The sequence below is a fragment of the Oncorhynchus mykiss genome, chromosome 4 (assembly GCF_013265735.2).
Source record: "Oncorhynchus mykiss isolate Arlee chromosome 4, USDA_OmykA_1.1, whole genome shotgun sequence".
In the NCBI taxonomy this organism is placed as follows: Eukaryota; Metazoa; Chordata; class Actinopteri; order Salmoniformes; family Salmonidae; genus Oncorhynchus; species Oncorhynchus mykiss.
This window is the reverse complement of record NC_048568.1, coordinates 12603765-12618210: the sequence shown is the minus strand read 5'-3', so window position 1 is coordinate 12618210 and position 14446 is coordinate 12603765. Positions and strand designations below refer to the sequence as shown.

Sequence of the window (14446 nt, the reverse complement as noted above, 5' to 3'; positions counted from 1 at the left end):
TAGTCACAGGAACCATTCAAGAAGGATGGCGAACACTCTACCACAACAGTTGATCACGGCACAGCAGACAACCATAGAACTCATGCAACAACAGCTGAGCCGGCGAGAAGAACCGAGAGTGAAGCCGAGAGCGGTTGCTCACGCCATCTTACCTCACCTCTCAAGGGAGGATGATATTGAGGCTTTCATCATGACGTTCAAAAGGACGGCCACCTTAGTTAGCTCCTCTTTTGACTGGGATTGCCCAGGAAGCCTACTAATGACCTGGACCCCCACGAAGTTGCTGACTATGGGCGATTAAAAACCGAGATTCTATCCCGGTACCAGCTGACCGCCCGAGATAGAGCTGTAAAGTTCCATCAATGGACCTATATGGTCGACCAACCCGTCCGTGTCCAGATCTTCGCACTCATAAGACTAACGAAACAGTGGCTGGAGCCCGGAAAGGGAGTAGAATATGCCGTAGAGACGCTCGTAGTGAACAAGATTTTGAGGGAATTACCCAGGGACTTAAAAATAGTCATGAGGCAAGCAAACCCGTCGTCAGCCGACGACATAGCCCAGGCTCTGGAAACATACTGATCTACATGGGAGTTGTTAAAAGGAGGACCGGAAGGACTCTGCCAAGCCCGTTCCCCGACTAACCCCGGCACGATCGTCACCGAAACCCACTCCTGACATGGTAGAAGTCATCATCCATACAACAGGGTCGGTGCAATAGATGCCAGTCACCGGACCATTATGCCCCACAATGTCCCAGAAAGGACGAGTCCATGGCCACCGAGTCATTGCTACCCGTCCCCACACATCCCGGGCCGAGAGGGCAGGATCATCTCTGTTGATTATTATTACCCCACCGTGAGTCTGTCCATTCTCACCCTGAAAGGAAGGTGTACAGTCAGGGTGGGGAATTTACCCCAGCTGAAGGTGCCATTATTGGTCGGGAGAGACTGTTCCCTATATATGGAGCTTCGGCAGATGATGTTATGCACCGGACAAAGGGGATCAGGTCTCTCTATCATACGCCAAGTGCCACCGCAGGGCGGCAGGAAAGCAGAGAAAGAAAAAAAACCAAGTCCAAGCCCGAAGTAGTAGCCCTACAATAAAACGTAGCCTCGGCATCGTCCTCTGGAGCAGAGGAAGAAATACAGACCCAACGCCTCCGACAGCTGTTCCAGGAAACCTCCGATGAAGACACCTGCGAAGGGTTATACACGACGGAGGAAGGAAGGAGCAACCAGAGGCTAAGGGCTATATTTGAAGCCCCATCAGAGGAGGGAACATGGAAGGGATTCTCCTCGGGCACCCCCGACGGGGATGGGGAACAACCTCCCCACCCCTCTACCGAGGTCGATCTGCCACAAGAATTAAAGAGACAGTTTGGCACCTCTCAGCATAGAGACCCAGACCTATGGGATGCCATGAGGAAGGTGAAGGTGATCAATGGGATAAATGTTGATGGGAAGATGAGCCCTCTCTTCCCTACTATGCAATCAGGTGGGGTCTCTTGAATTGGGTCGTGCAACGAAGGGTAAAAAACAGGAATTACTAATGGTGCCTAGACCATACAGGGATACTGTCCTACAGCTAGCTCATTCCCACATCCTAGGAGGACACCTGGCACGGGACAAAATAATCAACAGAATCATGCAGAGGTTCTATTGGCCTCGTGTCACCCGAGATGTGCCCAGGTATTGTGTGCTTGTGCTCAATGTCAGTGTACGGCCACACCTGCGTAATCGTTTGATTCTTCTCCCCGTTATAGAGACCCCCTTCGAACGCATAGCTATGGACCTCGTAGGACACCTCCAGAAATCCGCCAGAGGACATGAGTACATCCTGGTTGTCGTAGATTACGTGACCAAGTTCCCAGAGGCCATACCCCTTCGCAACATGTTGTCAAAGGGAATCGCCAAGGAATTGTTTATGCTGTTCTTCCAGGTGGGCCTTCCCAAGACGATTCTAACCAACCAGGGAACCAGGGAGTTCACCGTGGGAGAGAAAGTGATGGTACTCATGCCCACGCCCAAACTCCGCTTCCTGGTGCAGTGGAGGGGGCCCTGCAAGGTAACGGAAAGGGTCTCACCGGTCAATTACCTCATCAAGCAATCGGACAGGAGGAAAAAGGTCCATCTCTATCATATCAACCTGCTGAATAAGTACCATGGGAGAGAGGAGAGTGTGGCTTTGATGACCGTGGAGGATGAATGCCATGGCCAAACTCTCCTGCCGGAGCAGTTGAGACGGCGAGACAAGCTGATTGCGCAATTCGGCAGGGTTTTCTCGCCCTTCCCAGGACAAACAGATGTCCTGTTTCATCAGCCCGGCAAGAAGGTGCATATCCGGCCTTACAGGATTCCTGAGGCCCGCCGAGTCATCGCAAAGAACGAGGTAAGGGAGATGTTGAGGATGAGGGTGATCGAGCCATCTACGAGTGAGTGGTCCAGTCCCATAGTCCTGGTCCCCAAACCCGACGGTAGTATGCGGCTCTGCAACAACTTTGGGGGTGTAAACGCCATCTCTACGTTCGACGTAAATAGACAATGTGGTCATCCACAACGAGGACTGGGATAGCCACCTCCTGCTAACACAGGCGGTGCTTGTGAGCTTGGAGGCTACAGGACTGACAGCCAATCCCAAAAAATGCTGCCTCACAAACCTCATCAAGAAAAACCTGCCAAACTGTGTAGTGTGGAAGGATGAGACTTCCAGTTGCTAAAAGATAGCCTGTGCTCTGATCCCATCCTGCAGGCTCCTGATTTCTCCCAAGAGTTCATTGTACAGATAGACATCTCTGATTATGGGGCTTGGAGCCATCCTAGCTCAGGGTGAAGGCAAAGCAGAGAGACCTATTATCTTTATAAGTAGGAAGCTCAGTGATCGGGAACAGAGATATGCTACCTTAGAGAAAGAGGCCCTAGCTATTAAGTTACCTCTTGATTATCTCCGGTACTACCTACTCGGGCGTAGGTTTGCCCTCGTTACTGACCATGCTCCCCTCACGTGGATGGCCGGTAAGAGAAACAATAACAACAGAATAGCCAGATGGGGACACACCCCCTCTTGGGAATGGCCACCACGGATCCGGATGACCACCCATAGGGAGCTCTCCATGGATGGATCGTTAAGGCGGTAACACACCCGTGATTTATGTTATAGTTTAAAGATACTCTCCTTTCTGTTCCTTGCCCTTGTAAAGAAGGAGATTTGTGTTTTCTTTGGGAGATCATCCTTGATAGTGTTGAAGTGTTTGAGAGGGGGAAAAAACCTCAAGAGAACTTTGGTCAATTAAGAATACCTGCTCCTGACTCGTTTAGTCCACCTTTCCGTTTTAGAGCAACCTCAATGTACTTGGTCCGCTCACATCTATGAAAAACCACGTGAGAGTAGCTTTTTTTGTAGGTCCACCACAGTCACAGAGGACTGTCATTCATATTCAATTCACCTAGTTCAAAATAACATTGATAGGTTCAGGCTACTGCAAATTTTCCCTATACCCATCATGAGTTTGCCACAACCTAGCCTGTGAATTAACATTTAGAACGTAGGTGCACACAGGTCCTCTCACATTTTCCCTTGACTTGTGGACTTCAGTGCACAGAAAATCAGATGTCCATGACCAGGCGAAAAAACCTTTCTAAGGCAAACCTTTATATCTGTAACAGCTCTCGTTGGTAGAAGGAGACCAATGCGCAGCGTGGCAGGCATACATTGTCTTTTTATTAATGACACCAAAACAAAATAACAAAGACAAAAAAAACGAAAGTGCACAGTTCTGTAAGGCTGAGAAACTAAACAGAAAACAAGATCCCAAAAAACCCAAAAGGAAAAATGACAATTTATATATGATCCCCAATCAGAGACAACAATAGACAGCTGCCTCTGATTGGGAACCACACTCGGCCAAAAACAAAGAAATAGAAAACATAGACTTTCCCACCCGAGTCTCACCCTGACCTAACCAAACATAGAGAATAATAAGGATTTCTAAGGTCAGGGCATGACAGTACTGGGGACACCAAGCGTAGAGCTGGCGCAGGATAACCTGGACCGAAGAGACGCACTGGAGACCAGGAGTGCTGAGCCGGCACAATCCTGGCTGAATGCCCACTCGAGCACGGCAACTGCGTGGAGCTGGCACAGAGCGCACCGGGCTGTGAATGCGCACTGGAGACACAGTGCGCATCACCGCATAACACTGTGCCTGACCGGTCACACGCTCCCCACGGTAAGCACAGGGAGTTGGCTCAGGTCTAAACTCTGACTCCGCCAATCTCCCTGTGTTCCCCCCCAAAAAATGTTTTTGGGGCTGCCTCTCGTGCTTGCTTCGAGGTCGCAAACCCCAGTGTCGACCTTGTTCCTCCCTCGCTGCGTCCGTCTGCTCCCATGGAAGACGATCCATTCCGGCCTTGATCTCCTCCCACGTCCAGGATCCTTTACTGTCTAAGATGTCCTCCCATGTCCAGTCCTCCTGGCCATGCTGCTTGGTCAGTTTTTGGTGGGATCTTCTGTAACAGCTCTCGTTGGTAGAAGGAGACCAAGGTGCAGCGTGGCAGGCATACATAGTATTTTTATTGATGACACCAAAACAACAAAGACAAAAAAAACGAAAGTGCACAGTTCTGTAAGGCTAAGAAACTAAACAGAAAACAAGATCCCACAAAACCCAAAAGGAAAAATTACAACTTATATATGATCCCCAATCAGAGACAACAATAGACAGCTGCCTCTGATTGGGAACCACACTCGGCCAAAAACAAAGAAATAGAAAACATAGACTTTCCCACCCGAGTCACACCCTGACCTAACCAAACATAGAGAATAATAAGGATCTCTAAGGTCAAGGCGTGACAATATCATAAACGCTACACACAGCCTATATCGTTGTCACAATATTAGCTAAAGTAACATCATAATCACATAGCTAATAGAACTAACGTGTTAGTAAACCCGCTACAATCATGCAGCACCGTGTACAGCCAGTAAGCAGTTTAACAGTTACACCGGCGGGCCCCGGTGGCAATAATTAGTCAAACCAAAAAGCTTATCTTGCCTGGGAAGAGTTCCGGTGTTGGATAGTCATAGCCTACTAGCTAACATAGCATCCATCTATTTGAGCCGGGTGTTTGAGTAGGCTAAACTAGCTAGTTGCATTTGATAGTTAAGTAAGTAAAAGTTTTTTTGTACAAATTATAGCTAGCGCTCTCTCTCTCTTGCTCCTCCTTCATTTTTGAAGAAATGAATCTGTTCAAAACTGTTCAACGATTGTCTTTCTCTCTCTTTGAGTCAGCTCTTACCACATTTTATGCACTGCAGTGCTAGCTAGCTGTAGCTTATGCTTTTAGTACGAGATTCCTTCTCTGATCCTTTGATTGGGTGGACAACATGTCAGTTCATGCTGCAAGAGCTCTGAGAGGTTAAAGGAGGTCTTCCGGAAGTTGTCATAATTACTGTGTACGTCCATGGAAGGGGGTGAGAACCATGAGCCTCCTAGGTTTTGTATTGAAGTCAATGTACCCATAGGAGGATGTAGCATAGCTGTCCTCCGGCTGCATCATGATGCTACCCTAACTGCTGTTGAGGCTTCTATGTACCTTCGTTGCAAAAACAATGTGTTTTAATCAATTATTTGGTGAAAATATTTTGTATAGTTTTCTCAAAATAATAACTTTTTAAATGTTTCACGATCTTTAGGAAAATCACTGAGGAGGATGGTCCTCCCCTTCCTCCTCTTAGGAGCCTCCATACTCCACTAAGGCTCTACCACAATGTCACGAAAGTGTTAATGAAATGCTTAGTACTTACTTTATGTTTAGTTCAATAAAGTTTTGAATTCCGTCTCATAAAAGTTTGACAAGCACACTGGTCACCCCAATCCAGAACATCAGGTACTTCTCGTTATATCTGTGTGTATAATGAAAAAAGGAACACTAGTAAATGGGTAAAATGAACAATTATAAACCAAGAGCTCATTTTTTATTTCAGCCTGTCAAGGCTAACCTAGCTGTCACCTGCCGCCCACAGCCTATTAAAACATAATTTAGAGCTGTGTTGACTGTAGAGAACATTGTGGACACTCACTACAGTCTCCTGGCCCAGCCACATTTGTGATTAACCCTGCTGTCACAATACTGAGAGAGCCTCTCTCTCTATCTCCCTCTCTCTCATTGCTGAAGTGGCAGACAAGGTTGTCACGCTCTGGCGAGGCTGCCTATGGATTCGATGTCCAATTCTGGTTTTGTTCTGTTTTTCTTGTCTCCAACCGACCATTCAATTCATTCTTCCGGCTGGCTTAGGATGCAGAATAAAATATAAAATTCCAGGCATAAGAGGTTGGTCCACTCAATGATGACAATGGACAATGAAATGGAAATGAATCCATTCATTGTCTGTGCTTATAATCATGATTAAAGTCATAAAGAGAGCCAGCCTTATAATTCATTGCAGTTAAATATTTTTTAGATATCTAATTGGGCAGGCTGTTGAAATCGCAGTTTTTCCTAAAGGAATTTAAATCCTTCTGAGACTCTGTTACAGTATTCTTCCCTGTGCTCAGACCCATTTTAGATGTATGCCCTTTGAGGTCAATATCTACAGAAATTGATCTTAAAGACAGACTGAAAATGTGCTATCCCACCAGCAATGTCCTTAATCATTAACATGACTGTCTGAGAAGAAACAGATAATGCACCTGAAGAATGGCAAAACATGGCCTAATGATGCAAATAGCCTAATGATAGTTTGACATGCTGTGCTACTGAGGAGGTCATTAACAGTGCTCCTATGGCCCAGTTCATGAACACACACTGACTAGGTTACAATGCATGGTCATTTATTTGCAGTGTGTTCCACTGTCTTTAAAACACCCAACAGATCACTCACTGGTACGATTCACAATCAGCTTGTTTAATCCAAGATTTTCATTAGATAAAGATAGTAATGAACAATGGTTTACCAGATCAACCAAGTTTAATTTCAAGAATATTGTAAATGTCGTTTTTCATTATGACAAATCAATGACAGTGAAATTATGTGAAAATGACTGATTGTCTTATACAAAGCCTATCTGTAAGTGAACCTATTTGAGCCATAATGCACTGAACCTGTAACAGTAGGCTATGTGCAGCTGTCCTTTTGTCCAATGGCATGGGCTTTGGGGACTAAAATCCGTGTTTTTATTGTGTCTGCATGCTCCCTTGTTCTTGCACTTGACGGCACCAAAATCCCTGCACTTGGTTATAGAAATCTATGCATAGCGCGTTTCATAGCACGTGATGTGGCTTTCTAAAGCAATGCTTCATAAATACGCACATAAAAAAAAAACTCAGACATCGCAGCAACCAGAACTTTAGATCAGTGCGAAGGGCGCACATGAGAGCGCGGATGCCAAAGGAAATGAGCGCCCATCAAGAAACCTTATAAACCAATAAATTACCACTTAGATACTTATATAAATATATTTTCTATATGATGTTAAATGTTTTTACCTTTCCTTGTTTCGATGATTAAACGTATATTTATTTAGTCAGATACAGCGCGTCAAGGTTGGATTAATGATTGGAGACCGTTTGGGTGGAGGGAAGTCAACACCTGAGCGAGCGATGTGAAGGTAAATACATGTTTTTGTTGTATTTCATTTACCGTTTTAATTTAATAGGGAATAATTTCCCCCCAAATTACAGCGTCATGTATAATTAAATGTATTGCGATTTTTAGGCTAAAATAAATTATTTAGGCCGATGTGTCCTAATTCAGGACTCTCATTCATTTCACAGTACAAAAACTCTATTATAGCCTACATTTGCATTGACATCAACACATTAACCTAAACGTTAACGAAGCCTATACAATGGCACTGAATAGTAGATCTATAATTAATTTGAAAAATAAAAGGTGAAACCCATTGAAAGAATAATAACCAATTTAAGGGAAGCCTATAGTGGTGAAAGTGAAACTAACGTTTACAAAGTAGGGCATTTAGCCTATTAGTCTAATATTGTGAAATTGTAAATGCAGTTAAAAGTTAAGATAATGAATTTAGGACTCTTGAAATACATTTAGTAAAATATAAACCAACGTTATAAAGGCTTCATTCACTTTTAGATAACAGTACACCCCATCAGCTTCGGTATGACTGCACCTGTGTGCACCATCCTATGGCGACTGCTAAGCATGAGAACGATAGCACAAAAGTACAGTAAAGGGAATGTATAACAGGAGCCGTGTTTAGTGATCTCATGTATTCAAACATGAACAAAATCGACTGTCTCCTGTTGCACATGAGTTATCTGACAGGAGTGGAATTTTCTCTCTGTGTGACATGCAGGGCAATAGCTTATCCTTTGCCCATCCTTTGCCCTTCCCTAATGGTTAGCATACTCTATCAACAATTTTTTTAAAGAAGGCTGCCCCTCAGGCTAATGATTATCATTAGATAATTATAAAGTAATATAATTTATAAAGTAATATAATTTATATAATGAGATATAGCAGGTTGGAGTTCAAACACCCTGATGATTTTGCTCATTCAAGCAATGTGAGAAAAACTCAATCTAAGACATGGTTTCATTTTGGCCACGGAATATGTGATTCAGTGCCATTCAATGCCAGTTAAGAGTATCATAAAAGAGTATCAAATAACATTCACCTCAGACATCATACATACCCCACAAGACATGCCACCAGGGGTCTCTTCACAGTCCCCAAGTTCAAAAAGAATTCACGGCAACGCACAGTATTATTCAGAGCCTTGATTGCATGGAACTCCCTTCCATCTCCAATTACTCACTACCTTAAACAACATCTCATGGAACGGCGGGGACTGTCAGGGGACACACACAGACACTCTAACACACACATCATTGGTTGGTGTTGTATTGTTTGTATTATTATTTTATTTGTTATTGTTTTATTTATTGTGTGTGTATATCATGGTATTTTTTATTTGTGTGACTGTCCTTGTCTATTAGTGCACCAGTGTTTTGTTACTTGTCATGTTCTGTGTTTTTTGTGGACCCCAGCAAGAATATCTGCTGCCTCTGCAAAAGCTAGTGGGGATCCAAAGAACAAAAAGAAAAACATAATTATGTCTGTCCACAAATATTTCTCTCATCATTTCATAGGTTAACCAGGAATCATCTTAAACCTCAGTGTTCACCTCTCAGGCCCAGTCATGAAGTCTGTGCTAGATGGTGTGGCTGACACCACCTTCCGGACTATAACATCTGGACTGCAGTACCTGGGCTCCAACGATGCCATCTATGATGACACCACCATCAACGCTGACTTCACTAAGGGTGGATTGTCCGTCCAGAAGCCTCTCTCTGCTTTCCTCAGTAACTCTTTCCCAGACAAAGTGCCTGGAGATGAGGAACTCATCCTCAAAGGCATCCCATTCTTCCCTACCAATGCCACAGATCTGTTTGGCAACCGGAGTGGCTTTGGAGATGAGGGAACCGGAATCCAGTGTGGGGAGAACTTCATGGATATGGAATGCTTCATGATCCTTACCCCTAGCCAGCAGCTGGCTGTGGCGGTGATGTCACTCACCCTGGGCACCTTCACGGTGTTGGAGAATCTTATCGTGCTGTGTGTGATACTCCAATCCCGCACCCTGCGCTGCCGCCCCTCCTACCACTTCATAGGCAGCCTGGCTGTAGCCGACCTGCTAGGCAGCGTCATCTTCGTCTACAGCTTTCTGGACTTCCATGTGTTCCACAGAAAAGACAGCCCCAATGTGTTCCTCTTCAAGCTGGGCGGAGTCACCGCCTCGTTCACAGCCTCTGTGGGAAGCTTGTTTCTCACTGCTATAGACCGCTACATCTCCATTCACAGACCCCTGGCCTACAGGCGCATCGTCACGAGGACCAAGGCTGTCATCGCCTTCTGCGTGATGTGGACTATCTCCATTGTCTTCGCAGTGCTCCCTCTGCTGGGCTGGAACTGCAAGCAGCTCAACTCGGTCTGCTCAGACATCTTTCCGCTTATTGACGAGAAGTACCTGATGTTCTGGATCGGGGTGACTAGTGTGCTCGTCTTCTTCATCATCTACGCCTACATGTACATCCTGTGGAAGGCCCATCACCACGCCGTGCGCATGCTGAGCCGCACCTCCCAGAAGAGCCTGGTGGTGTACTCGGCGGATGGGACTAAGTCGCAGACCATGCGCCCTGAGCAGACGCGCATGGACATCCGCCTGGCCAAGACACTGGTCCTCATCCTGGTGGTGCTGGTCATCTGCTGGGGCCCTGTGCTGGCCATCATGGTCTACGACCTGTTTTGGAAGATGGATGACGATATTAAGACAGTGTTTGCTTTTGCCAGCATGCTCTGTCTGCTCAACTCAACCGTCAATCCAATCATTTACGCCCTGAGGAGCAAGGACATGCGACACGCCTTCCTAAACTCATGCCAGGCGTGCCGGGGCAGTGCCCAGCAGCTGGACAATAGCCTGGAGTCTGACTGCCAGAACAGGCACATTGCTGCCAACAGGGCTGCAGAGAGCTGTGTGAAGACCACTGTGAAAATAGCCAAAGTGACCATGTCTGTCTCCACTGAGACATCTGCAGAAGCTGTCTAGCTGGTCATCATCATGTCACAGCGATATTGCGTCACGAGATGGGGATGGACCTTCCACAGGATGTAATGAATTACACACATAGCTAAATGCTTCAGCGGTTCATTACTTAATTGTTTTATGTTTACGAGGTGTGCCAGTATAGTGTTCCAGTGCCTAAGTGCCAAATATATGGTGATGAAGACAGTGGGATGGGGACTGTTGGCCATAGACTTCATGATGATCAAACTGTAGAAGGCTTAGCATATTTCTTTGTACTGTGAATTCAGGTTCTGAACCAATGATATATTCATTCATGGGATAAGGGGCTAATTAAGTTTTTGAGATTAGAAGTATGTTTCAGTATGTTATCAAGATGTCAATATGTGTTCCATAAAGAAGATAAATCATTTAGGCTTTGAGAAGCCAGAACAGGCATTGGCTTTGTCCAGGCGTTATGTACAAATATACAGTGTTGTGTGAAGAGTTCAATTTTATTTACATAAGGGTCTAACTTTAATTTTAATTTACTTAAGACATGTATGATCCATAAAGCGACAGAGGAACCGTTGCCTTTGTATTTTCTTTTTATACCGACCGGTCTGAGTTTATTTTTTTATTTCAGAAATAACTAACAGGAAATCAAATCTGACCTGACTTTGTGTAGACAGCTCCATTGACTGTTTGAGTCATCTTTCATATAGAAGCTGGATGAATCTGAAAACCACAGTCTTCAATTTAACGAAATAAATGTGCCATTTGAGGCCACAGTAAGCTAAATCTGCTTTAAATACTTATGAGATGTGTTCACGAAGTCAAAAATCTACAATGTCATTATAAGGTATTGTGCCTTTCATATCTTTGTCTCTACTCTTGGGTATAGTGGTATGTTTTCAATAAAAAAATGAATGTATACCAAACAATTTTACAGTGTTACATACAATCCAGTTCCAAAAAGTGATTTCATTGTGAGTCTGTCTTTAAAACAGTTTGTCAACGCAACAATGTATTGTATGGCTAAAGCTTGAGCACAGGTCATGAAAATTGAAATCTGGTTGCAGTGTGCTGGCCACACTACCATAATAATCATAGAACTACATGCAATGGATTGAATTCAGATGACTTGTAAGTGGATTTAATTGAATTCAGTACATTTGTGAATAACTTTACAACTTGATAAAAAAAAAAATTAAAAAATCTACCTTCTGTTCGACACCTCATCAAATTGTGTCAGTGTTACCGTAAACATAACTTAACTTGATTAGGATTATTTTGATATTTGAGGAGATCACAATAGCTACCCTAGAGTAGACATACAGCACAGCTTTTAGATAAACAAAACAAGAAGATAGCCTGTCTGTCAGTTTTTAGGTTGACTGCAGTTCATTCTTATCAAAGGCAAGCCTTTCATTCGTTAGCAGACAAAACATTAGAATGAGTCTCTTACCAGTGTTGATGAAAATGGTCATTTTCAATTATATTATGTAGGACTTTTAATCTAGAACTATCACTCAGTTAACATTGTTCTTTAGACATTTATCTTGGTGTTAAACTACTACCGACAGCTGTTTACCAGTATGCTTTGCTGCCTCTTGTAATGTTGAGTGTTGGAAATCAAATGTCAAACTGTTAAGTGGCTTCTGTACTGTGGTGGCATCTGAGAAGTCTTTTGGGGGGGAAAAAATCTGCGGTATTCAACAGTTTTTTTTCACATTGCAATGTAATGTTTCCAAGCTTTTGAATAAAGTCACAGCTGGTTGTCATGTCTTCTGCCCAAGTTCATGATTATTTGTTGAAAAGCTGTAGGCTAGTAGGTATAGTGTGTTCAGCCTACAAAAGAGAAGAAAAGCGCAATAGAACAAATTTGATAAACTGTAATAAGTGACCCCAAGGTCTTGTTCGAATAGCACCCTTCCTTCCTCTTTTCTTTGAAGTAATCTCTGATAACAAGGCGTTAGATCTGTCACAAATAGGTGTAAGCAGAGATCCACTCATTTAACTTATACAACCATACACCCATAGATTATACACCTACACCAACCATGTTAGGTACGGTATGTTATTACTCCACTCAAGAAGGCAATAAAGGAAGGACACTGAACAGAAATCTATTTTTTCCCAAGAATAGAACGCTATGATGCAGCCTGCAGAAGTCAGAGAAAATACACCTTTTGGCTTCGTGGAGCAGAGCTGTTGTGAAGGAAGTTTTCAAGGAAGTGCATTTGTGTTTATACAGGACCTTCCGCACCCACCTACCATCAACCAATTATGTCAATGTGGAGCTATACAGAGCCCTCCGCATTGTTACAAAATTTGAGAGGGCACGGTGATGCGGTATGGAGCTTGATTTGGCCTCTGCACCCCTCTAGAGGCTTTGGAATCGCATCACACCCCCATACAAAGCTTATGACCACATTTTTGGATCAAGTATAAGTTGGCTTTAAAGGGAAGCATGGACTCCTGATGCTTTCCCGCCCTCTTGTGGACGATATACAACACTGCCCTCACTGTCTCACATCCACAGGATGGGAATTTCCCAGCAACTCTGCATTGTCCACTTTATAGGCCTTTTTGGAAGATAGTTCATCAGAACAGGCCTGCTGGATGAATAATTATAATACAGTTATTATAATACAATACAATATAATACAATACAATTGTTATAAACTGAGTGTTTTAGGGTTGTATGTATAAAGCACCTCCGATTGAGCATTGATCTCCAATCAGTTCCCACTCTCCATGTAATCTCATCCATTGTGATCTAAAGATGGCAAAACGTATCCTTAATTAGCACTCATACTCTAAGACGCTTGATACATAGGGCCCCCTACGTGGGACTTTGACAGTGCTAATAGCAGTGCTATGCATATTATAAACAGACAATACTTTTTTTGAACAGTTCAGATTTACAGCTGAACAGAGACACATGAAAGAGGCAATGCTATGAACATGATTTCATAGTATGTCAGTTCAGGTATAATCTCTCGTGGACAGATTTTGCATGCCAGCAAAGCCACTATACAACACAACACTAAATAATCATTAATTGCACTATAACGGTGACAAACGGTGCCCGCAAACTGCTAGGGCTTGCATACAGCTGTCCCAACAGCAGTGTCGTGTCAGTAGTCCCAACAGTTTATCACTGCTACACCTGGCTATCAGTGGAGCCTTGTCTGGCAGTGAAACAGTTCATTCAGCCTCATTTACTGCCTTTTAAAAAACATACAGTGCCTTGCGAAAGTATTTGGCCCCCTTGAACTTTGCGACCTTTTGCCACATTTCAGGCTTCAAACATAAAGACATAAAACTGTATTTTTTTTGTGAAGAATCAACAACAAGTGGGACACAATCATGAAGTGGAACGACATTTATTGGATATTTCAAACTTTTTTAACAAATCAAAAACTGAAAAATTGGGCGTGCAAAATTATTCAGCCCCTTTACTTTCTGTGCAGCAAACTCTCTCCAGAAGTTCAGTGAGGATCTCTGAATGATCCAATGTTGACCTAAATGACTAATGATGATAAATACAATCCACCTGTGTGTAATCAAGTCTCCGTATAAATGCACCTGCACTGTGATAGTCTCAGAGGTCCGTTAAAAGCGCAGAGAGCATCATGAAGAACAAGGAACACACCAGGCAGGTCCGAGATACTGTTGTGAAGAAGTTTAAAGCCGGATTTGGATACAAAAAGATTTCCCAAGCTTTAAACATCCCAAGGAGCACTGTGCAAGCGATAATATTGAAATGGAAGGAGTATCGGACCACTGCAAATCTACCAAGACCTGGCCGTCCCTCTAAACTTTCAGCTCATACAAGGAGAAGACTGATCAGAGATGCAGCCAAGAGGCCCATGATCACTCTGGATGAACTGCAGAGATCTACAG

At 43.8% G+C, this 14446-nt stretch overlaps 1 protein-coding gene across 1 annotated transcript; it reads left to right on the top strand.

The window, feature by feature from the left end:
- The first annotated feature begins 7275 nt into the window (after nucleotides 1-7275).
- Nucleotides 7276-12318, top strand: cnr1 (cannabinoid receptor 1). Its single transcript, XM_021600230.2, has 2 exons — nucleotides 7276-7609; nucleotides 9123-12318. Exon 2 carries the CDS (start codon nucleotides 9173-9175, stop codon nucleotides 10577-10579), a length of 1407 nt encoding a protein of 468 aa, XP_021455905.1. The 5' UTR covers nucleotides 7276-7609; nucleotides 9123-9172; the 3' UTR covers nucleotides 10580-12318.
- The last annotated feature ends 2128 nt before the right edge of the window (nucleotides 12319-14446 follow it).